The 26,087-nt window shown below is 41.0% G+C and overlaps 1 protein-coding gene across 3 annotated transcripts in view; it reads left to right on the forward strand.

Annotated features, from left to right (window-relative positions):
* The first annotated feature begins 4,844 nt into the window (after positions 1–4,844).
* LOC138980474 (glycoprotein-N-acetylgalactosamine 3-beta-galactosyltransferase 1-B-like) overlaps positions 4,845–26,087 on the forward strand; it is a 29,820-nt gene continuing 8,577 nt past the window's right edge. The window contains exons 1-3 of one of the 3 annotated variants that reach the window (XM_070353353.1): positions 4,858–4,963; positions 8,568–8,622; positions 16,008–16,142. In XM_070353353.1, the coding sequence (XP_070209454.1) occupies positions 8,589–8,622; positions 16,008–16,142 (169 nt within the window). In that variant the 5' untranslated portion in view covers positions 4,858–4,963; positions 8,568–8,588. Of the gene's footprint in view, positions 4,964–8,151; positions 8,623–16,007; positions 16,143–26,087 lie in introns of those variants that run through there. The other 2 variants (XM_070353354.1, XM_070353352.1) reach the window with 2 other exon arrangements.

Genomic DNA, 26,087 nt, shown 5'->3' on the forward strand with positions numbered 1-26,087 from the left:
CCCGATGCTCCCCAGCATGTCGTAAGAGGCGACTAACGGATTCTGTTTCTCCTTTTACCCTTGTTAAGTGTTTCTTGAATAGAATATAGTCAATTTTTGTAAAGATTTTAGTCAAGCAGTATGTAAGAAATGTTAAGTCCTTTGTACTGGAAACTTGCATTCTCCCAGTAAGGTAATATATTGTACTACGTTGCAAGCCTCTGGAGCAAATTTTTGATTAGTGCTTTTGTGAACAAGAAACAATTGACAAGTGGCTCTATCCCCCCTTTCCCCGTCGCGATATAACCTTCGGGGTTGAAAACGACGTTAAACACCAAATAAAGAAAAGAATGAGATTGTGAATCGCTTCAACGGGGAGCACTGTTCCTTTAATTTCACTGGTGAAAAACAATTCCGACACGTTTCCGATCCCTGGCAGTGGACCACAAACAAGACGAAAGTGGTCATTTTCACAGTCGAACGGTAATGTTAATGGGTCCGACAGTTTGGACAATAAAAAGCCAAGCTTTCAAAACGTGTAGCCAAATAGTGCCATACCTTTGTGGTTGGCGGATTTTGACTGAACACTTAAAAAACTAAAAGAACCTATTTAGACACGTCGCTTCCGTTCCTTAGCTGTGGACCATAAACAAGACCAAAGTGGTCATTTTCGCAATCGATCGGTAAAAGTTAATGGTCTGACAGTTTGGACAATAAAGGTCCAGCGTTGGGAGCGTGTATCCAGATTGTGCCACATCTTTGTGGAGTTATACCGAACATTTGAGGGTTTGTGAGGATTTGAAAGGAAGAAGTTATTTGTGCCAACGTTGTGAAACATACTCATTTTCGGAATCCTGCTCTTGACTTGTTGTTGTTGTTTGTTTAACGCCCAGCCGACCACAGGGCGGTGCTGCTTTGACATATGTGACCCTCCACCACGGATTGAGTCGCATGTCACCTTTAGGAAAATGTAAAAATATGAAAACTCAATTCCACCCAATCCAACGCCGTGGCTGCGTACCAGCCATTTGGGTCTCACTTTTCGCTCCGTACACCTCAGCCTCAGAAAAAGTCATTTTAATAGAAGATAGTTCTAAATGGTCTGAACATCATTCTTCTTAAGCACATTATAACAGTTGGTTAAATGTTTTTAAATGATAGAGGTACAGACGAATTGGCGGGAACGAATGTACCGTTAAAGCTGCTAGATCAAACTATATATAATAACAATATCAATACCAGAACTTATAGTCCATTAAAATAATTTTTATTTAAAGAAAGAAAAAAGCATGCGTGGAGTATGATCCTGTAGATCTTGATGAAAAAAGAATTCTTTTATGATTAAAAAATGTTTGTGTAACAAGCTGTCAATTTATTATTTAGATTTTAAAAGTTAGGTCTAGCGCAAAAACGCACCACGGTCCAAAAACATTCTGATAATCATCGATCGACGGCTATCGCCAGTTTACATCGATAGAATGAGACCCGAAGGGAAGTAACTCATTTTTGACCTGAGTTCAGGATGCAATCTGCAAAATTAATTCTTAAAAAATTGCTCGCTCTTTACGTAGGGCACCTAGGATGTTCCCGTTTGGTGAGCGTTCAAATGGAAGGGTGTTTGTACTGTGTGTAAAAGCCTGACAGTATCTGTGATGGTTTACGGGTGGCTTACTGTCCGGGCGTGATTTCCGGTATTGAATATTCATAACAGCCGTCCAGCGCCAAAACGAGGCGCCATTGTTGTAGAGGAGCAAGTCCACGAAAATAAATTCTTTGAAAATTTCTCACGCTCGACAGAAAGCAGCCAGGATGTTCCCGTTCGGTGAGCGTTCAAATGGAAGTATGCTTGTACAGTATGTAGACGCTCGGGGAGCTCTGTGATGGTTTACGGGAGGCTTACTGTGCCTTTAATAATCCGGACACTTACAGACGGATCAGAGCACAAGTAGGCGAACCTTCAAACTCAGATGCAATGCCCGACGACGACGACGATGATGATGATGATGATGATGATGATGACGGTGATGATGACGATGATGAGCGTGGAAAGCACGGACAAGCTAAGAATGAAATGGTTTTGTATGACACAACTCCTTTCCCATCCCTACCCCCCACTCCCCAACTCCACCCCCCCCCATAAAACACACACACACACACACACACACACACACACACACACACACACACACACACACACCAACCCACCACACGTTCAAATCGGAGGAGGGAGGATGCCAGGTGGTGTTTTAGAATTACTAGGGGTAAAGTTAAGCTGGATTTGATCGAGGGATTGACATAAAACAATGCACGGCAAATGCATGCGTGGAGAATGATCCTGTAGATTATACTCCACGCATGCATTTGCCATGCATTCATTTTAACATTTAGTCAAGTTTTGACTAAAATGTTTTAACATAGACGGGGAATCGAGACGAGGGTCGTGATGTGTGTGTGTGTGTGTGTGTGTGTGTGTGTGTGTGTGTGTGTGTGTGTGTGTGTGTGTGCAGAGCGATTCAGAGCCTGCTGGGACACAAGTAATGGGTTAGTGCATTTGTAAACAGGAATCGCTTGACAAGTGGCCCCCTTCATCCCCCCCTTCCTCGTCCTGATATGGCTCTGCGTAGTCGGCTGGACGTTAAGCAACAAATAAACAAACAAACAAACAAACAAGAGCGATTCAGAGAAAACTACTGGACCGATCTTCATGAAACTTCACACGAAAGTTTCTGGGTATGATATCTCCACAACTATTTTTCTTTTTTCGATTAATGTCTTTGATGACGTCATATCCGGCTTTTTGTGAAAGTTGAGGCGGAAATGTTACGCTCTCATTTTCTAACCAATGTTGACATTTTTGTCAAGTAATCTTTGACAAAGGCCGGACTTTGGTATTGCATTTCAGCTTGGAGGCTTAACAAATAATTAATGAGTTTGCTCATTAAAGTTGTCATTAAAATCGAATTTTCGCGAACAGATTTAATTTGATTGCATCGTATTCTTCATTAAATTCTGAATATAAAATTATATTCATATGTCATGTTTACTCTAAAAATGTGGTCACAATTAACGAAAATAGATTAATTAGTACTACGATTAAAATTTAAGAAATCGATATAAACATGATTTTCTCTTATTCTTTACTAGCAGTCAGGCCCGGCTTCGCTCGGGTGTTTCTGCTCTCCCCTCTCTCAGAAACCTCTCGAATCTTATTCCAATGTGGATAAGAAAAACAAGAAATTCCTCCGAGGTAGGAAAAACACACCCGTCAAAGGGAAATAACCTTCTCAGTTGGTGGCAGTGACTGAGTGAGAATGGTTATTTCCCTTTGACCATTAAGATGTCCCTCTATAAGTCCTTGTATAATTTTAATCCACCAATAACTCCCTAACCGTGTGTTTGACTGGTCCCAATTTTTGTAAGGACCGTCTCAGGAATGTATAGAACCTGTTCACCAAGTTTGGTGACGATCGGTCCGTTCATTCTTGAGATCTATATGCGAACACAAACAAACAAACAAACAAACACATCGACCGAAACCTATACACACCCCTATACCGGGGGTGTAATGACAGTGTGAGCTCATACATTTGGATGTATAGGCAAGGCAAGTTTCTATTTGGTTCAACGTGTTCTTCGTGATTTGTTTCCGGCACCGTGGGCCTAGTGGTAAGGCGTCCGCCCCGTGATCGGGAGGTCGTGGGTTCGAACCCCGGCCGGGTCATACCTAAGACTTTAAAATTGGCAATCTAGTGGCTGCTCCGCCTGGCGTCTTGCATTATGGGGTTAGTGCTAGGACTGGTTGGTCCGGTGTCAGAATAATGTGACTGGGTGAGACACGAAGCCTATGCTGCGACTTCTGTCTTGTGTGTGGCGCACGTTATATGTCAAAGCAGCACCGCCCTGATATGGCCCTTCGTGGTCGGCTGGGCGTTAAGCAAACAAACAAATCAATAAATCGTGATTTGTTTACCCCTTCTCACACCCACTGTAGTTACCGTCTGATCAAAGCACGCATACCTCATGAGTGAGCGGGTCATACCTTTTTGAACAGGGGAGAGAAATCTGTAAATTCTCGTGATCTTTCACTGAGGCGATCGTTTCGTAAACATTATTCGCGATGATCTGGAAGGCAGGGAGGGGGAGCAGGGGGCAGGGTTAGTGTGTGTGTGTGTGTGTGGGGGGGGGGGGGGGGGGGGCGGCGGGATGATAGCGGGCGGGGGGTAACCCTTGAGAATGACACGGTATACTGGTTTGATGAGAGTTACCTCCCTTCCGTGGGTGACAAAGCATGACTTACCTCCCTTGCACTATATAGACTGTATTGATAGATGGGGAGGGTAATTATCCGAGGAAGGAAACAATGTCTGGAGAAACTAAAACCCAGGTGCACATTTGTGGGTCCAGGGCAGTGTGCATGTAAAATATCTTGTGCTTATCTTTTGCCATCTCTGAGGTATGGCGACCACAGACAGACACACACACACACAGACAGACAGACAGACACTCTCTTTTATTTATATGTATAGATTGTTTCCTGATTCCAAAAGCATAGATATGATATGTTTTAATCAAAACAAGCTCAGAAAGTTAACAAGATTACAGAAAAGCGCGCTTTCCTACTTAGTGCAATACGCTACAGCGCTATTCTGCCTTGTCAATTTCACTGCGTTTTGCACGTGTGGAAAGTGAGCGACTTCCTGGCCGCAGGGCCGATTGACGAAGCTGTATTGTCTTGGTGAAAAAATGCAGTGCCTTCAGTTTCATTCCGTGAGTTCGACAGCTTGACTAAATGTTGTAATTTCGCCTTACGCGACTTGGTTTTTTTTTTATGTCAATCCCTCAATCAAAACCAGCTTACACGGGGAGCAAACGACAGAACACAATCCCTTTGTGACGCAGATTGACAGTGTTGCACAACTGTTCGTTCACACCATGGAAGGCTACATACAAAACAATTCTACTTTTTGCTACAGGAGAAGCGTCGGTACGGTGAATTGAATAGAGATTATTTGTAACTTATTCAAGTTGTGTTGTTCATGAGGTTGTTAGTACGTAGGTCATTCTCTGGAAAAGGTTGCCAGTGAAGGTGTAGTTTTTCAGAGCTTAATTAAGAACTATATGTGGTTCTGATGTTAATACCTGACACTCTTTGGGTTGTCATTTGTCAGAGAGATACATTTGAGAAAATCGTTCATGTTTATTACTCCACTGTCTCGTGTGTGCTTTACCGCACGCGGAAAAAACTCGTTTTAGTCGACGCCATTTTGTGACATGAGCCAGCTTGGTCTGAGCACGACCAGCGCTTGCTTTGCGAATCCAAAGGATGAAAACTGATGATCGTCTTTTTGAAAGAATACACCTGTCAAAGTCATCAGTTAGTTTTTGGTGCGTGTGTGTGGCACCCAACATCGTTAACAGCTTGTCAGTCGACCGGCAACATTTCTGTCATGTTTGTCCCATGCGATGTCCCCCTACACGTACGTAGGGGGCCCGGTAGCTCAGATGGTAGAGCACTGGACTTGTGATCGGAAGGTCGCAGGTTCGAATTCGGGCCGGGACGGACACGGGTCAACTTTATGTGCAGACCCAGAGACGGAAGCCATGTCCCACCCCCGTGTCATCACAATGGCACGTAAAAGACCTTGGTCATTCTGCCATAAGTGCAGGTGGCTGAATACACCTAAACACGCAGACACCTGGGTAGCGCGACTCCGTTGCTGCTAGCTTTCCACTGGGAGGAAGCGACCCGAATTTCCCAGCGATGGGACAATAAAGTAATGAAAAAAGAAATTGATTCCATTTTTCCTGACCTAGTCAACGAAAATGGACACCAAACTTTCTCACAATCCGCAAGTAAGCTTACCGGAACCTATTTTGTGACGTCAAAATTAGATCTCACTGTTGACGCGTTTAGTCGAATTTACGTGTTCTCCTGCGTGACGTCTTTTATATATCGAGATGCGCTGTAACGACAGCGATGTTCTTTTGTCTTTTGCAGTGTGAGTCTTCAGAAAGTGATATATACACGTGCGTGCGGGTTTTCTGTCTGTGAGCGTATGCATGCGCCTGTGCCTGTATGTGCGCTTCTAGTACGTGGGAAACTTATATTATGAAAGCTTGACAGTACCACCCTGTGTGTTATTGTGTGTGTGTGTGTGTGTGTGTGTGTGTGTGTGTGTGTGTGTGTGTGTCCATGTGTGTCAAGTGTGTGTGTGTGTGTTCATGTGTGTCAAGTGTGTGTGTGTGTGTGTGCGCATTTAGGGAGGTGTGCACGTGTAGCTTGACACGCACACGTGCGTACACACACATAGAGTAGGCTACCGTACAAAAGCTCTGTACACACACACACACACACAGAGTACAGAACAAAAGCTCTGTACACACACACACACACACAGTACAGTACAAAAGCTCTGTACACACACACACACAGAGTACAGAACAAAAGCTCCGTACACACACACACACACACACACAGAGTACAGAACAAAAGCTCTGTACACACACACACACAGAGTACAGTACAAAAGCTCTGTACACACACACACAGAGTACAGAACAAAAGCTCTGTACACACACACACACACAGAGTACAGAACAAAAGCTCTGTACACACACACACATAGAGTACAGTACAAAAGCTCCGTACACACACACACAGTACAGAACAAAAGCTCTGTACACACACACACACACAGAGTACAGTACAAAAGCTCTGTACACACACACACACACACAGAGTACAGTACAAAAGCTCTGTACACACACACACACACACACACAGAGTACAGTACAAAAGCTCTGTACACACACACACAGAGTACAGAACAAAAGCTCCGTACACACACACACACACACAGAGTACAGAACAAAAGCTCTGTACACACACACACACAGAGTACAGTACAAAAGCTCTGTACACACACACACAGAGTACAGAACAAAAGCTCTGTACACACACACACACACAGAGTACAGTACAAAAGCTCTGTACACACACACACACACACAGTACAGTACAAAAGATCTGTACACACACACACACACAGAGTACAGAACAAAAGCTCTGTACACACACACACACACACACAGAGTACAGTACAAAAGCTCTGTACACACACACACACACACAGAGTACAGAACAAAAGCTCTGTACACACACACACACACACACAGTACAGTACAAAAGCTCTGTACACACACACACACACAGACTGAGTACAGAACAAAAGCTATGTACACACACACACACAGAGTACAGAACAAAAGCTCTGTACACACACACTCAAGTACAGTACAATAGCTCCCAACATGCATTCACAGGTGTTCAGAGTTTGTTTGTTTTTGACAGCTGTAGCATAGCTCTCAAAAAGAAACTTGTTCATTTGAGGTTCTTTTTTTCTAAAACGAGTGTCATGGAGTAGGTGTTGGTTTTCACAGCGGGGAAAAAAAAGGTGAGGGAAGAGGAGGAATAACATTATTTAACAAGAGGCCATCAAGGCTCACGTAAGAAATCGACAAACAGTAACACAAACTCAATCACTCCGTCACACACACACACACACACACACACACACACACACACACACACACACACACACACACACACAGAAAGAGCATAGGTGAAACTGTGCAAGAAAGCGAGACACTAGATCTAGATCTGTCTGTCTGCATGTAGCCTACTTACAGGGACACGACTGCCAACTAGTCTCGGCCCGCTCAAAATAATAATGACCGAGACTTTCAGTACTTCCTTCGCGTGACGTCTAACCCTCTTACGTCATAATGTGACGTCAATGTAATGTGACGTCTTCAAATGTTAGAGTTTCTACCACAGACATACACACGCACGCACGCACATACGCACATACGCACGCACGCACAGACAGACAAAGTTACGATCGCATAGGCTACACTTACGTGAGCCAAAAACTATATAAAAACAGCACCACCAACCGCTAACAAACACATACAACTCACACAGAATGCAGATTGCAAACAAAATATTGTACACAAAATATAACCTCGAGTTGGAGTCAAACACTGTACGCCAGCTTTGGAGGCAAGCGCTCTAACCACTATGCCACTCCTTTTAAGTCAGTTGAAAATGCACGGGAGCGGCGCTTCAGCGATAAAGCGGTTGTTAGTACGTGATTCGTCTGGAGTATAGCACATTGCTTTGTTTATATAATTATTTGTAAGTTCACGTCAAAGTGACGCTAATCAGCGCCGAAACACCCGAGCTATAAGCGATGGAAAGCACACGTGAGCGCATAATCGCGCATAACTTCGGCGTTTGCTAATCGATTGGCTGGATATATTATCTAAATATATGCGATTTGTGGGGTATATGTCACGCGCAGTTTAAGGAAAATCGACCTCTAAACACTAGAGTTATAAGCTAACTAAAGAGTGAGGGACAGACGGACAGAGGCATTTAATTCGATCAGCCATCAGCCTGCCAACTTAACACTTTTCAATCATGTGTCTCTCCTGATTCATAGATGTTATGCATCTGAGGACAGTTCCTGCAGAACTCAATCTGTAACATTATTTGTCATTTTCATTGTGCACAACTTGTGTTTTAGAGTCGACGTGAGTGTGTTAGAATGTTCCCTCGCTGTCTGCGACCAACGGTTCTAGGTGAGATTACAACGGGCTCCTAAGTAAATGGCTGGTGTAATACATTTTAGGGTATCGGAGGTAATGTTTGGCAATCACAAAGAAGTACGTGTGGTAAGTATTGTGAATTCTGGTGTTTTCAAGTGTAGAAATAATGGTCGTTCAGTCATCCATGCTACAACCTCGATGCTATCAAGTGACGTCATAACACATCGCGCAGTGAGGTAAGTATGTGAATTCTGGTGTTTTCAAGTGTAGAAATAGTGGTCGTTCAGTCATCCATGCAACAACTTCGATGCTATCAAGTGACGTCATAACACATCGCGCAGTGTGGTAAGTGTTGTGAATTCTGGTGTTTTCAAGTGTAGAAATAGTGGTCGTTCAGTCATCCATGCAACACACTCGATGTTATCAAGTGACGTCATAACACATCGCGCAGTGTGGTAAGTATTGTGAACCCACTTGCCTATCTGGCACTCTTTTTGGATCAAAGATTTCCGTTATAGGTGTCACGTGACCGCCGCCGAAATAATGGTAACCCCAAAATTGAACTGACAAAAACGTCAGGTACCAATTAAAAAATCGGAAACAAATCAGAATAGGTGCATTTTTTTCCTACGATCAATTATCGATCCACAACAGGTTGTTTTGTTTTGCTATCGTGCGTATCAATTTCTACTGACCAGATGCGGGTGTGGAGCGCATGAGCAGTAGAAATCGAGAGGCTTTTGCGTCAATTTGAGGTTACTATTACTACTATGACAAAAAGAACTGTATTTCAGCAACGACTAAATGGATTGCTTCGTAACTTTCTGGATCTTGTGTCTACATACAAGACGTACTTTCGATAACATTTCGCATCGTTACAGATATTTGTTGAGATGATATGCAATCTTTCGGAAAATATTTGAAAACATGTCATAGGTTTGAAGGCTTACATCCAAACAAATAATGACTTTGCGTGCATACAGACACATGATTGTTACACATACTGCCAAAGTTTCATTTAAAGGTCCAGACCATGCTGTTTTAGCGTCAAAAACGCTTCGAATCGTGTTCCTGCGCGACCGAACACTTCCCGATGTTTGCAGTTAGTTAGAAAACCACTTTCTTACCGTCTTCAACAATGTTTGGTTTACTTCGGAATCTTGTAAGGCCGTAATCCGACGAATTTTGTGACCGAAGCGACGGATTTCTTCTCCAAAACGACCCGCCATTGTGCCGCGTGATCTTCGCGAGACTGGCTTATGAATAAATTATCCGTGACGTCACACAGTGTGAAGATGCTGTTTACCAACATGGCAACAAGAGTGACTGCAGACGAAATTGAACCGTACATGTTCGAACTACCAGTTTCTCTCCTCGAATCAAGCATGAAAGATGAGGAGCGGAGGCCACTTCCAGCAGTAGTGAAAAGACAGTGACGATGAAAATTGCGACTCTGTTTGTCTCAGCGATCAAAGGTAAACACGCCCGCTCTCTGTGCTGAACTTATCGTCTGCTTTCGAGTCTGTGCTATTTTTTCACTCTCGCCTTGTCAACGCACTCGCGAATAAGTGGGATATTGTTTAAGTGTTCATGCATTGCATTCACGAGTAAAAGAACAACTGCTCATCGCAGTTTTAACTGTTCTTGATTATTTCAGAGACTGGTGTCAGAGTGGCCACTGTACCTGTTGTATTGTGTGGGAGGGGCAGATTTGAGAGAGAGAGGAAGCTAGCCTGAGGTACATTGTAGAATGAAAACTTGCAGGGGAGCAAGAATGCATCACCAGCCACGAAGGTGTACATACAACTTTTTTTGAGGTGCCTATATTTGTTTGATTTTTAAATGTATGTATTTGTTGTTGTTTTTAAAGGCTATCAAGAAAACTGTTGTCATTTAAATGTGACACTCAGTCAAATATAGTTTCACACACACACAAGATTAACTCACTTGCATGCCCACAGAAGAAGTTTGCTCTTCACATTGTTCTGTTGTTGTTGTTTTTATAATGTAATCATTGTAACATCAACACTCAGTAATAACCAATATTACAACACAATCACTTTTTCATCAGAACTCACTCACATACTACATGTATTAAACCCTGGTTTATGGACACTTGCATTTGTACTTTGCATGGGAAAGCAGCCTGAATTTCAGGTGAACTTTAATAAAAGAAGATTTATATGTATGTTGCTCTAGATGCATGTTTTAATAAATAATAATGACATTCAGGAAAGTAAAAGGACTGTTGAAGTTTGCTGTTGTAAAATGTCTGATGATTAGGGTTTTGTTGCACATTTAGTGAATTGACTGTACCAATTGCTGTTATTATTTACACCCAATCAGTGCATCCACATGATATTATGTAGCTTAAATTAAAGAAAATGTTTTGATGTGTTCAGAACATACTGACAAGTTGCACACTCACTGACTTTCCGAAAGAACAGGAAAGTTCTTCCTGCCTGTCTGGTCACTGCCATCAGAGACCTCTTTCTGTCACAGAGCTACACAGGCTTCAAATGTATGTAAGATAAATAAAAGGTACATTACAACTCTCAACTGCGGGGTGTGTGTGTGTGGGGGGGGGATGTGCATACCCATTGCATACTTAAGGTCGGCTTAAACTACAAACAGAAATGTGGAGCTTGCGTAACAATTCTTGCTTTGTCAGATTTGGAGATAGGCAGCCTCAGTCTATATAGTTGGTCGCCAGTTGGGGCGTCCTGCTTGGTGACAACTTGAGCTTTGTCAACTGGTCTAGCTGTAGCAGTCAAAGTCTGGGCACTGTTGCATTGTAGTCTTGCTGTGTATGCAGAGCTTTGTTGTAGCTGCCATAGGCCAGTGTTGCCATAGGCCAGTGTTAGGATCACCACCCCCTCAAACAGCTCGTTCAGTTAACCTGATGCCTGTTTTAGACAGAAAAAAAAGTTACCACAATCAGCAGAACTTTCACTGGAGAATGGGCATAATTCTTTCATACTTTTCTTTCTCATAGCTTTTTTTGGTTTTTATAATCTCTTCATTACACTAAATAACATCCATCTTAAGACCTATTTTGAGCCTTAATTTAAGTTGACTAGTAATGATATTAATCATAATGTATTTATTTTTATAATGTACAAACTAGAGTATGTATGTGGATATGTGTGTGATGGTGCTGGTATGGATATGTGTGGTTTGGGTTATGTGTGTACTGATGTGTACATTTTATGTGTTTTGTATGTTTTGCGAGTGCGATTTTATGTGATGTTATTCTGTACACCAGCCAAAACAAAATGTCTGGTATATTAGATAATAAACGCACCTTTAAATTTATTAGCGACTACACCCCGTCACCCTCCAGTCCCCCTCCCCCCCATTACACCCTACACTTTTAACATTGTATAAAAAATCATGTCCCAATATAGGTCCCTAGTTACCTGGGAGGACGTTAAGCTCCATAATCAACATCAACAACGTATTGAATTGAATTGAAAAGCTGGGGTTAGGAGGTCTAACTTCTTGAATTAAAGTGTTTTTTTCTCAGGTGCATGTAGTTTTTTATTTGCTTGAAATCATGGTGTATTCTGGTTGTAAGAGAAGAGTCAATTTCCTTGTAAGCCTGCAAAATTAAGATTTGTCATTTTTGAAGTACACAAGTTTTTGTAAGAGTCCAAAATAGTCCAGGATAAGGAGGAAAAACATAGGGTGGGTCAGGAAATCTGAAACATTGCATAGTTTTGTTTTGCCTATGTAGACACAAAAAGTACTTAGAGCACTCCCCCCCCCCCCCCCCAAGAGAGCATAGCTTAGTTTTAATTATTTTAATGCCACTGTTAGCAAGAGGAGTACTACAGACAGCAATCAAACAGTGGATTTTTTCTGTAGACATTGTTATTTCTGTTTAGGTGTTTCAGTAGTTTTCTATGCGGATAAATCATGCTGCATGATCACTAGAAACAATCCAGCTCTGTAGCATGCAAGTTTTTTAAAGGTTTTTTTCCCATGTTACTCTGAGAGAAAAAAAAAACCCACAGAGATAAAGTTGAACTGGCAGTTTGACTGAAGCAGTGGTAATAACACAGAGTTGTGCTCTTCCTACAATCAATGTTTTGATGTGGATGATGATGTCCGAACATGTACTTGGTTGTATTATTTTGCTAGACTATTTGTTTCTGTTAGATATATCTGCTCACATTCCCGCAGTGGGGCACTGCGGTTATGAAATTAAAGGCCCCTCCTGTTTTTGGAACCGCAGGAGCTTTCTAGTTTGCTGCTAGGTAGATTTTTGGTTCCTCTTTCCTGTCATGCTCTCTTTTTCTTCATGAATTCTTTTCTTTTTTCTGCCTTCTTGCTCATTCACCTGTATTTTTTCCAAAAATCCCTTCTCTTGCCGCTTGTCTCGCGATTCATGTATAGTTTAATCTGTTAGTGTTCTGATGTAAGTCCAGCAGTAGATAGGTTAAGCCTATTTTAACATACTGGAAACTGGTAATCTTCCAGTAGGTATTAATTTAGTTTTACTAAAGCCTGCTGGGACACAAGTAATGGGTTAGTGCATTTGTAAACAGGAATCGCTTGACAAGTGGCCCCCTTCATCCCCCCCTTCCTCGTCCTGATATGGCTCTGCGTAGTCGGCTGGACGTTAAGCAACAAATAAACAAACAAACAAACAAATCTACTCACATGATTGTTGTTCATAATTTGACATTACATTTACTGCTGATCAAAATGTATTGTTGGAAAAGGTCTGCTTAATATTCTGACTGCAGTTTTGAAATAAAATCAAATAACACAGATGTTTTAAGTATCAAAGTGATTTTCACACACACACACACACACACACACACACACACACACACACACACACACACACTCACACACTATGAGTATGACTGCAAACATGAATTTGTACTTGTATTAATTATAATTACTGTATTACAGAACCTGATCTGAAAAAAAGGACAACAGCAAATTATTCATGCAAGCTTGCTGTATTAACGATTTCTTTATCCATTTAATACAACACTGAATTAAAAGATAACAACTATAACAACGTGTGTGTGTTTGTGTGAATGTCTATGTGTATATGGACGGACACTGATTAAACCTGAGACTCATCGATTACCCAGGTGAGTGTAAAAGAGGGAGAGAGAGAGGGAACTTTAAGGTGGGTGCATGGGGACGGACATGTAGTAACAGATATATGTTTTAATCTGTAATCTTAACACATGTGCTTAAAATTAGGAACATATGCCATTCCACCACAAATACTGTCAGTCTGACAAAAACGCCCAGTGACACTGAACCCCTATCCCTTACAGAACACATTCAGTATACATGTACTCACTTCCTTTCGTCTGCGTTTAGTGAAAGCAGATCGTTCTGATGACATTGGTATCCGGTTTCTGACCTCCTGTGAGTGGTCAACAATTGTCGGAACTGGAACTGCGTCAGGCAACAGCTGTTTTGTGTGTGCCAGGTTTTCTTGCCGGCTTAACTGCGTTCACATTGGAAGAAAGTGTCGCGAAACACAGCACATCGTGTTGGCCGTTTCCAGTTAATCAGTCTTGCTGCAGAAGTTGTAAGCCCATCGGAAAAAGGTGACAACTGATGCCTGAACCTTTTTTCTATACTTCATAGCTATCAGCAGCCGTGCGCATTCCTTCGGCGTGTTGTTGATGCTCGATGTAGGCAAACGCTCACTTGAGTCTAAGCTGTACACGAAATGACGTCACTACCGGTTCTCGTCTACTGGCGGCCTTTTCGAAGTCTCGTTTAGCAGACGAATTTGGCGGAACGTTTTTAATTAAATCACAATGATAAAGCTACGAATCGGTGAATTTCTTTACATTTTTGGAATCTTTAGGTGCATTTCTCTAACCTTCAGTCATCGGTTAGTGGTTCTAATAACCTTTAAAACAGCGTGGTCTGGTCCTTTAAGAAATATTACTAAGCTTACGTTTGCTAGTCGTGTAAACACGATCACATTTTTTAAGATGATTGCAGTGCTACAGCGATGTTACCGCAGCATATTTTGAGAGGCACTCAGCTATAACAGCTGTCAATAGTGAACAGCCGGAACGTTCCCATTTTTCTCGAGTGTTTACATGGCCAGCAAAAGTCCGCAAGTTTGCATAACATCTGAGTACAAACCTGTACTAATCCAAAATGTTACCCAGGGTACGTCTTGTATGTAGCCTTGAGATCTTGAAATGTTTGAGGCAATCCTCTTTGTCACTGCTGAAATACAATTGATCCGAAACGTGTGTCAGATAGCCAGGTGAAGGGCCTTTAATGCCATAGAGAGTTTGAATGAAATGACACGGGAATGAATGTTTTAGTTGGGGTACAAAAATGGGTGCAGAGTTTATGTCAACCTCATTGTTGTCCTGTGTTCCACGTGGGCTGAGTTTTATTTGTCCGGTTCTGTTAGGCCAAAAAAAAAATAGGTCTGTTTACGGTAACCCGACCGACCCTAGTTTTTTCGCGCGACCCTAGACTTTTTTTTGGCATTTGGGGAAAAAAAAAAAAAAAATCCTTGTTTTTTTTGGCAAAATAACGTAAAAATATGGTTTTTTGGAAAAAAAAAAAAAATCCCGACCTACCGACCCTATTTTTTTGGCCTATGTTACCGTAAACAGACCTATTTTTTTTGGCCTTAACTACATGAAAAGGTTGGAATGTGTTACTATTACTGATACGATTCCCAAAAAACGATTGTATAATGTTTGTATGTTTTGTTAACACAATAATTCTTTAACGTAATCAGTAATTTACGTGGTCTGTTGTTCCTTTGTTTCTTTGTCAGTTTACTTGCTAATATTTGATAAGAGTTTTCACTTTAATATTTTAATTTGTATTTGATGCTTTGAGTATTGTATTCGTTGTCATTCTTTTTTCCCCAGACAGTTAAGCTGCTTCATTGTTTCTGGAATGATTTTCTTATTCTAATATTTAATCATATATTCATCAGTGTATTTATCTGAGATAGAAGGAGATAGAAGGAATCATCTTCACTATCGACATTTGTCTGATTACCCTAACAACTCACCCTTGGAGGGGATGGGCTAGTTCTAACTATGCATTAGATTATAAAATTGTATTCTGTGTAGACCCTTCCACCAGCATCTTAGACCACTCTTTGTACATTTTCTTTTAATAGATGATTGTCATTTGTTTTACCTCATGTCTGCCCTGCGTGTGATGGTGTGATCGTGACTGCTGTAGTGTGGGCGTGTGTGTGTTGGTGTGTATGTCAGTGTATGTGTGGGCGTGTGTGTGTGTGTGTCAGTGTGTGTGTGGGTGTGTGTGTGTGCGTGATTTTACCAACACTACGCTAAATTCCTTGTGCTTTAAATGTTTTTTAATGTCACTTGGCTCAATAAATACTGTATTCTGTATTCTGTATTCTGTATTCTGTATTCTTTTCTACGCAGTGCGCGCTATCAAGCTTCTAGTGCTCGTTTCCTCGGGGATTATGTTCATCAAATTGGTCGTCTTGGAGAAATGCACTTCCAGTCTTGGTTCACTCTACTATTATGACCAAAACTACACATACCGCGGTAGCGCAGGTAAGTCAACAACTCTACCGGGTAGGTTTTCTTTTTCTTCTCTTTGTTGTTGTTGTTGTTGTTGTTGTTGTTGTTGTTGACTCACCTTTCGTCGTGTGTAATGTATATAGAGAATACTACATGGCTTGCTGTATCGTACCAGATTTACACGAGTTGCGTTTTTGAGTCACTTGAGAAAAAGTGACTCTATGTAATCGGTCAGTGTTAGTCTGTCCGGCCGGCCGTCCGTCCGGCCGTCCGTAGACACCACCTTAACGTTGGACTTTTCTCGGAAACTATCAAAGCGATCGGGCTCATATTTTGTTTAGTCGTGACCTCCAATGACCTCTACACTTTAACGATGGTTTCGTTGACCTTTGACCTTTTTCAAGGTCACAGGTCAGCGTCAAAGGAAAAATTAGACATTTTATATCTTTGACAAAGTTCATCGGATGTGATTGAAACTTTGTAGGATTATTCTTTACATCAAAGTATTTACATCTGTAGCCTTTTACGAACGTTATCAGAAAAACAAGGGAGATAACTAGCCTTTTCTGTTCGGCAACACACAACTTAACGTTGGGCTTTTCTCGGAAACTATAAAAGTGACCGGGCTCAAATTTTATGTGAACGTGACTCATTGTGTTGTGAATAGCAATTTCTTCCTGTCCATCTGATGCCTCATATAATATTCAGAACTGCGAAAGTGACTCGATCGAGCGTTTGCTCTTCTTGTTAAATATTGAACTGCGAGCAAAAGCGTGTAGTATTCTCTTCATCCTATACATACTGTACTTTCGTGTATTTTACTCAAAACTTCCCGCAGTCGAGGCGTCCAGATTGAAGACTCTTCTTTTGGAACCTCCATCTCTTCCAAAGCATCGTGCAATCTATGACGTCAAAGCAAAGAAACGTCACTCTAGAAAGTGTAGCGTGACTTGTAAGTTCTAAAATGTCTTCACGGGGAAACAGCACGCGCAAAAGTGTTTTATAACGTTTGTCTCGGTGATTTTGGCATCATAAGCAGTTGAAAAGCAGGAACCTTCCAGACTAGATTAACACGACCTTATTTACATGAAAAACACACGTGTGGTTTGAACAATATCGTTATCTCATGAATGGTCTCTCTCACGTATGAAGGATACTCCGTCACGGCGGAGGGCTGACCGTGCACCCAAAAGCGGACTCTACCAAATGGGTATTTTCTGAAAGCTTGGGACCTGCCAAACATAAAAATCGGTGTTAACAAGAAATATTCAAGGGCGCACTTTCTCTTCTCAGTCAAAATTCAACTATACCCTGAAGAGTGATGCACAAGCATTTCAGACGCTTGCCTCTGAAAAAAGAAGTTCTCAGCCAAATTACGAACTCAAACTGGTACGTTTTACATATAAATATGTTAGTTGGTATCTTTTGATTATCACAAAACAATTTGCGACTGCTTTGGCCGAGGATGCTGGTGACAGTATCATTATTATGAACCCTACCCTAAATCCAGGAAAGACGTCGTCCAAAATGTAGGTAAGTTTTGATTAAAAATAAATTCACACAAGACTGGTATTGTTGTTTGGCTTCAGTGGATATATTTTCGTCAAGTATGATGTCTTTACATAATATCTGTATAATATGAATGGATTTGAACCATATACTATGTCATTATGACCTTCCAATCTTCCTAACCCCCAGCCCAGTAAAGCGTGCGAGACGTTTCCTGAAAAAATGTCGCTTTGTGGTGCGAGTTCAGTGTGACATGATTAGTTTCCAGAACCCCATTTCTGACTTTCAAAGTTTATCTACATGCATTTAGCAATGCACGAGCAAAATATGACAACTTAATGGTGCCTTTTGGTTTAATGCTATGGTAAAATTGCTAGTGATAGTGTTTACAGCTTGAAACAAAACATAACAGATGGGAATAGTCTTCCTCAATCTGGTTCAGAGCATAATGTATTTCTATTTTCAGAGGTAGCATTATTTCTGATAAGAGCTAGAGCCAATATAATGATGCTGAATATTTGAAAAATGAACTTTGTGACTCATCTGAGTAGCAGAAGAGCCTTCGTGATCGTCAGCGTAAGGCTGGCTGTCTTCAAGGCAATTCCTAGATGAACAACTTAACACTGCGTTCGATTATTCGCCCGTTTCTTAAGCTAGAGCTTTGAAATTTTACACGCGTCTAGGGCTACATGAACGCTTTACAATACATACAATATAGTTGACTCTCGCGTTATTTAAAGGTCACAACAAGGTCATTACCAGGCAAAAACGAGGGAAAACCGACGGAAAGTACCATTTTCTGCAACTGTTTGCAAGAAAAAGCTTTCAAATTCAATTGTTTCCTGGGATTAACGCATCTCTAGACATGACAATCATCCGATTATCAGACATCAATTGTGGAGGTCACGACAAGGTCATTACCGGGTAAAAACGAGGGAAACCCGAGGGAAAATACCATTTTCTGCAACTTGTGTGTAAGTAAAAGCTTTCAAACTCCATCTTCTTCTGGTATTGGCGCATCTCTAGGCATGACAATCATCTGATTAACAGTCCTCAATTTTCAAGGTCACAACAAGGTCATTACCAGATAGAACCGAGAGAAAACCGAGGGAAAATACCATTTTCTATAACTTTTTTGTAAGTAAGAGCTTATAAACTCCATCTTCTTCTGGGATTAGCGCTGATTTCAATGACCCTGAAGTCCGAGGAAAGTTTTCTTGACCCATGCCTACTTTGAAGGTCATGACAAGGTCAAATTTACACGTTTTCTATTTGGGAATATCTTTTACGGTCAAATAAAATACTTTCTGGACGTCAGCTATTTTCGAAGCTAAAGCTTAATTACAACTTTACACACGTCTTGGGATTTATGAGACATAACGCAAATATTGTTGACTCTCGTAATATTTAAAGGTCACACAACAAGGTCATCACCTGGTAAAACCGAAGAAAAACCGAGGGAAAGTACCATTTTCTGCAACTGTTTGTAAGAATGAACTTTCAAATTCAATTGTTTCCTGGGATTAGCGCATCTCTAGACATGACAATCATCTGATTAACAGTCATGAATTGTGGAGGTCACGACAAGGTCATTACCGGGGAAAACCGAGGGAAAATACCATTTTCTGCAACTTGTGTCAAACTCCATCTTCTTCTGGTATTGGCGCATCTCTAGACATGACAATCATCTGATTAACAGTCCTCAATTTTCAAGGTCACAACAAGGTCATTACCAGATAAAACCGATGGAAAACCGAGGGAAAATACCATTTTCTGCAACTTTTTTGTAAGTAAGAGCTTATAAACTCCATCTTCTTCTAGGATTAGCGCTGATTTCAATGACCCTGAAGTCTTTGGAAAGTTTTCTTGACCCATGCAATGTTTGAAGGTCATGACAAGGATGGGATTTTACACACGTCTAGGGCATTATAAGACATGAAACAAATATTGTTGACTCTCGTAATATTTAAAGGTCACACAACAAGGTCATTACTGGGTAAAACGACGGAAAATATATCAACTTTATGACTCGTCTGAGTGCCAGGACAGCCGGTGTGATCCTCAGAGTCAGGCTTGCAGACCGCAAAGCTATCGGTAGATGAACACCTTAACATTGACTTTTTCTTCTCTCTCCCCTTCTCTTCTACCCCTATTACATCCAGCCCCGCCCACACCCCTAGAGCCCCTGTGGGCGAAGGAAGATGTCATGAATCTGCCTCAACAGCTTTAGCTTAGAAAATAGCCGAACACAAATAGAAAACGTGTAAACTTGACCTTGTCATGACCTTCAAACTAGGCATGGGCCAAGAAAACTTTCCTCGGACTTCAGGGTCATAGAAATCAGCGCGAATCCCAGAAGAAGATGGAGTTTATAAGCTCTTACTTAAATTTTTTTTTATAGAAAATGGTATTTTTTCTCGGTTTTCTCTCGGTTCTATCTGGTAATGACCTTGTTGTGACCTTGAAAATTGAGGACTGTTAATCAGATGATTGTCATGCCTAGAGATGCGCCAATACCAGAAGAAGATGGAGTTTGAAAGCTTTTACTTTCACACAAGTTGCAGAAAATGGTATTTTCCCTCGGTTTTCCCTCGTTTTTGCCTGGTAATGACCTTGTCGTGACCTCCACAATTGATGTCTGATAATCGGATGATTGTCATGTCTAGAGATGCGTTAATCCCCCAAAAATAATTGAATTTGAAAGCTTTTTCTAACAAACAGTTGCAGAAAATGGTACTTTCCGTCGGTTTTCCCTCGTTTTTGCCTGGTAATGACCTTGTTGTGACCTTTAAATAACGCGAGAGTCAACTATATTGTATGTATTGTAAAGCGTTCATGCAGCCCTAGACGCGTGTAAAATTTCAAAGCTCTAGCTTAAGAAACGGGCGAATAATCGAACGCAGTGTTAAGTTGTTCATCTAGGAATTGCCTTGAAGACAGCCTGCCTTACGCTGACGATCATGAAGGCTCTTCTGCTACTCAGATGAGTCACAAAGTTCATTTTTCAAATATTCAGCATCATTATATTGGCTCTAGCTCTTATCAGAAATAATGCTACCTCTGAAAATAGAAATACATTATGCTCTGAACCAGATTGAGGAAGACTATTCCCATCTGTTATGTTTTGTTTCAAGCTGTAAACACTATCACTAGGATTTTTTACCATAGCATTAAACCAAAAGGCACCATTAAGTTGTCATATTTTGCTCGTGCATTGCTAAATGTATGTAGATAAACTTCGAAAGTCAGAAATGGGGTTCTGGAAACTAATCATGTCACACTGAACTCGCACCACAAAGCGACATTTGTTCAGGAAACGTCTCGCACGCTTTACTGGGCTGGGGGTTAGGAAGATTGGAAGGTCATAGTGACATAGTATATGGTTCAAATCCATTCATATTTTACAGATATTATGTAAAGACATCATACTTGACGAAAATATATCCATTGAAGCCAAACAACAATACCAGTCTTGTGTGAATTTATTTTTAATCAAAACTTACCTACATTTTGGACGACGTCTTTCCTGGATTTAGGGTAGGGTTCATAATAATGATACTGTCACCAGCATCCTCGGCCAAAGCAGTCGCAAATTGTTTTGTGATAATCAAAAGATACCAACTAACACATTTATATGTAAAACGTACCAGTTTGAGTTCGTAATTTGGCTGAGAACTTCTTTTTTCAGAGGCAAGCGTCTGAAATGCTCGTGCATCACTCTTCAGGGTATAGTTGAATTTTGACTGAGAAGAGAAAGTGCGCCCTTGAATATTTCTTGTTAACATCGATTTTTATGGTCGGCAGGCCCCAAGCTTTCAAAAAATACCCATTTGGTTGAGTCCGCTTTTGGGTGCACGGTCAGCCCTCCGCCGTGACGGAGTAAATCATCGATAGCTCTGGCCAGGCTTTTACATGGAGTAAGACCAACCCTCAACGTTTTGGACACACGCCAAAAAGAAAAGCCTTAGTGTCCTCTGTGCACATCGGGAATTGTTTTGGGTGAATTTATTTTGTAAAGCACCAGAAGGCAGCCAGAGCATTAATTGTTTGTATGTGATCAAGTGGAGGTATTGTTATATCCCATGTAAAAGCCTGGCTAGATCCAAGAGGGTTTACACCCGAACACGTGTGCCTCAAAACAGTTACGACGATTTTGACTTGGAAACTGCCACGGGTATTGTCAAATATTTAAATTTTCAAGAACTATATGAGTGTTGGAAGCGTGTTTTGAAACTAGAGCAATTACAGGGATATCGTTTGTCGTCGGTAGTTGGTCAATTTAATAAAAAAAAAAACATTAAACGATTTTTACGAAGCGCTGACACCCAGGTAGACCACACACACACACACACACACACACACACACACACACACACACACACACACACACACACACACACACACACACACACACACACACACACACACACACGTCAAAATCTGCGTACGGGTATTAGTCTGTGGGTAGAGAATTTAATTTGCAAAATCTGCCCTGTGTTTTGGGTTGAAAGAAAAACTTGTACAGGCTGACACACTATCGTTTAAGGATAAGGATGAGATTTAATGTAGTCCTGTGAGGTTAACCTCATGGACATTCGGGCTGCTTTTTTACTGAGAAATGCGACCTGCCATACCGTTTACGGCGCTACCCATTTTTTCCCCCTGCATGCGTGTATTCATGTTTCCAAGCCCTGAGACTTTCGCTGTGAACTTGTGTTTTTTTTATCGTGTGTTTGCGTGCACACGGGGGTGTTCGGCCACAAGGAGAGTCTGCACGAAGTTGACTCTGGGAAGTAAATCCCTCGTCGAAAGTGAAGATCGAACCCACGCCGATAGCGACAACTGGTTTTGAAACCAGCGTCGCTGCCGACTGAGCTATTTCCCTGCCCTTTAAGTATGAGACAAAATTACGGATTTTGCTTTTAAAGTCCTTTTAAGTCGCGCAGCTGTCACATGTGTTTTAAGGGAGTATGCAACATCTGTTATTAATTTCGCCATTGATATTACTTCCACGCGTGCAAAGGCGTATGAAAACGTATATACAGAAATGGCTTTTTTGATCAATAAAGACTCAAGACTCAAGACTCAAAATGTTACTGTCCTTATAAAAACAAGGAAACTTGCCATGCAGTTTGTTTGTTTGCTTAACGCCCAGCCGACCACGAAGGGCCATATCAGGGCGGTGCTGCTTTGACATATAACGTGCGCCACACACAAGACAGAAGTCGCAGCACAGGCTTCATGTCTCACCCAGTCACATTATTCTGACACCGGACCAACCAGTCCTAGCACTAACCCCATAATGCCAGACGCCAGGCGGAGCAGCCACTAGATTGCCAATTTTAAAGTCTTAGTTCGAACCCACGACCTCCCGATCACGGGGCGGACGCCTTACCACTTGGCCAACCGTGCCGGTTTGCCATGCAGTGTCGGGCGGTTACAGACATAAAGTAAGCTTACATCACATTTACTAAGAATTAAGAATTGCACTAGAAAACAACACTGAAACATATATATATATATGAGCCTTTGCCAAAAGGTGCCATTTCGGACCCATGTATTTTTGGAAAGCAAGTGTAATTAACTGGATTACCCCAACATGTTTACATGTATTGTGCTTTGAAAAAGTGAGTTTGATGAATGCTTTTTTTTAAAATGTTTTGAAGCCTGTTGTTGTTGTGAATGTTAAATAAAAAATAAAATGTTTCAAACATACACCAGAAACGGCCCCGAAAAATTTTGGACATTTTGGTGTCCTCGGGGAATTTTCGATTTTTCATGGTCTGCATCACTGCATCGGTTTTAATCAGCGTATTTCATACAGTCTAAGCATGCAACTCTTTGTAGAATGTGCAACAATCGTAATTAGAACCAGAATTTACCGAAAACCTCGCCCAGTAAATACCCGGTTATTTTCGAAGGGCTCATGTCCGCAGACCAACTTGTTTACAGATTCGATTTTCGCCGGTCTTGGTGCTTTGAATGGCCGCCATTTTGGATGAAAACGATAGTTTCGTGTTCGAGGAAATAAAAGCAGTGTGTTGCATTTGAGTCAGAATTTGCGAAGTTATTGTATCTAGCAGCTAAAAAGAATCGATGGAGTTAATGTCCGAAAGTAACGTTTGACACATTTTGTTATTTTTGCAATTTTCACAAAGAAGTTTCGCGAGTATTTGATACAAAAGCGTGGAAACCACTAGCTTTGCTTCTTTGGCGTTTCCGGTCACCGATTCGATTGAAATCATGGAGACGACGAGCCGTAAAGTTGAGAAAATATTGTACTGTCTGTTCAGGGTAAGGTGTAGATCTATACGTAACGTTTGACACTTTGTAGATCTAATGTTTGACACATAATTTGCCCATAATTCTTCTCCCAACGAATTGAATTAGCTTATATTATCCCATGACCTGCCTCTTTATCTCTGTTAGCTGAGGAGGTGATTATTCTGAATATTCCATCACAACCATATGGATATCCTATGGATATCCCATCACAACCGAGTTTCGATCTCAACTGTCATTGGTCATTGTCTTTGATTTCAGAGTACAATTGAATAATTCATAGAGGTCATCTGCATATTCAGAGTTTACAGATGGACTACTTTTTACATTTAGTCAAGTTTTGACTAAATGTTTTAACGTAGAGGGGGGAATCGAGACGAGGGTCGTGGTGTGTGTGTGTGTGTGTGTGTGTGTGTGTGTGTGTGTGTGTGTGTGTGTGTGTGTGTGTGTGTGTAGAGCGATTCAGACTAAACTACTGGACCGATCTTTATGAAATTTGACTTGATAGTTCCTGGGTATGATATCCCCAGACTTTTTTTCTTCATTTTTTTTGGATAAATGTCTTTGATGACGTCATATCCGGCTTTTCGTGAAAGTTGAGGCGGCACTGCCATGCTCTCATTTTTCAACCAAACTGGTTGAAATTTTGGTCAAGTAATATTCGACGAAGCCCGGACTTCGGTATTGCATTTCAGCTTGGTGGCTTAAAAATTAATTAATGACTTTGGTCATTAAAACTCTGAAAATTGTAAAAAAAATTAAAAAAAATTATAAAACGATCCAAATTAACGTTCATCTTATTCTCCATTATTTTCTGATTCCAAAAACATATAAATATGTTATATTTGGATTAAAAACAAGCTCAGAAAATTAAAAAAATAAAAATTATTATCAAAATTAAATTTTCGAAATCAATTTAAAAACACTTTCATCTTATTCCTTGTCGGTTCCTGAAGAGAGAGAGAGAGAGAGAGAGAGAGAGAGAGAGTGAGAAAGAGAGAGAGAGAGAGAGAGAAAGAGAGAGAGAAAGAGAGAGAGAAGAGAGAGTTTGTTTGTTTGTTTGCTTAACGCCCAGCCGACCACGAAGGGACACACACACACACACACACACACACACTAACACACACACACACACACACACACACACACACACACACACACACACACACACACACACACACACACACAGAACCCGACGACTGAATATGTAAGTGATCCACGTGTGAAAACCAAAACATAACAGCGCGATGACAGCCAACATTTCTATCCCCGACTGACAAACAGTAACACTGCATGCAAACTGACTTGGGTCAACGATCAAACCAGCACGGCCCGAATTTGTTGCGCTGCCATTATCGTGCGCAATTCTTGTAAAAATATAAACCCGGTATGCCGAATTGAGTATAACGAAAGTCGATGTCAAATATACACAAGGATATTTTAAAATGACTTTCAAAATGTAAAAGCAGATAGCAGACCTTTTTATAAGCAATTTGAATGACTGAATGTCTACATACAAGTCGAATGACGCCGTCCATTATGCTGACAAATGGGAACTAGCTATGCGCATGAATTCATTGACAGGAATTTCGACTGCGGAGGCTTTTGGCAAGCTGAAAACAGGCACGGGCAGGTTTTAGTGGAAAAAGTAAGTGTTTTTAATGAAAACGTCGGAGTAATGGGATAAATAGCTTACACACTCCGAGTTCTGATTATCTTGCATATTGTGTAACCTATATACAACTGCTTGCTACTTTTGGAGGCAAATTTGATTGAAGAAAAATTCGATCCTCTGTTTTTGTTAATGTCCGTGTTAGGATTCAGGAGGATACGTTCATATCCGTGTAACGATTTAGGAGGACACATTTATGTCCTTGTAAATATTGTAGCCAAAGCTGAAAAAATGCTTTTGGGTTAGCAGGGGGAAGGAATATTTTCATGAGATTGTTTTAACACCTCCCCAACATAAAAAAAATCAAAGGTTTTTTTTTTTAAATTTGGATTTTGCTAGGATTTTACGTACAACTAATTAAAAAAAATCGATTTGATTGAGAACCTTGTTCCAGATGTACCTAGACATTAGGTTAAAACTGTATTCTAAATGTCTGTTTGAATATTGTAGTTATTTTTGACATCTTCATAGATTTCATGTCCACTGACTCCATGTAACACGTGACGGGTAGAACG

Source organism: Littorina saxatilis, linkage group LG11, assembly GCF_037325665.1.
Source record: "Littorina saxatilis isolate snail1 linkage group LG11, US_GU_Lsax_2.0, whole genome shotgun sequence".
In the NCBI taxonomy this organism is placed as follows: Eukaryota; Metazoa; Mollusca; class Gastropoda; order Littorinimorpha; family Littorinidae; genus Littorina; species Littorina saxatilis.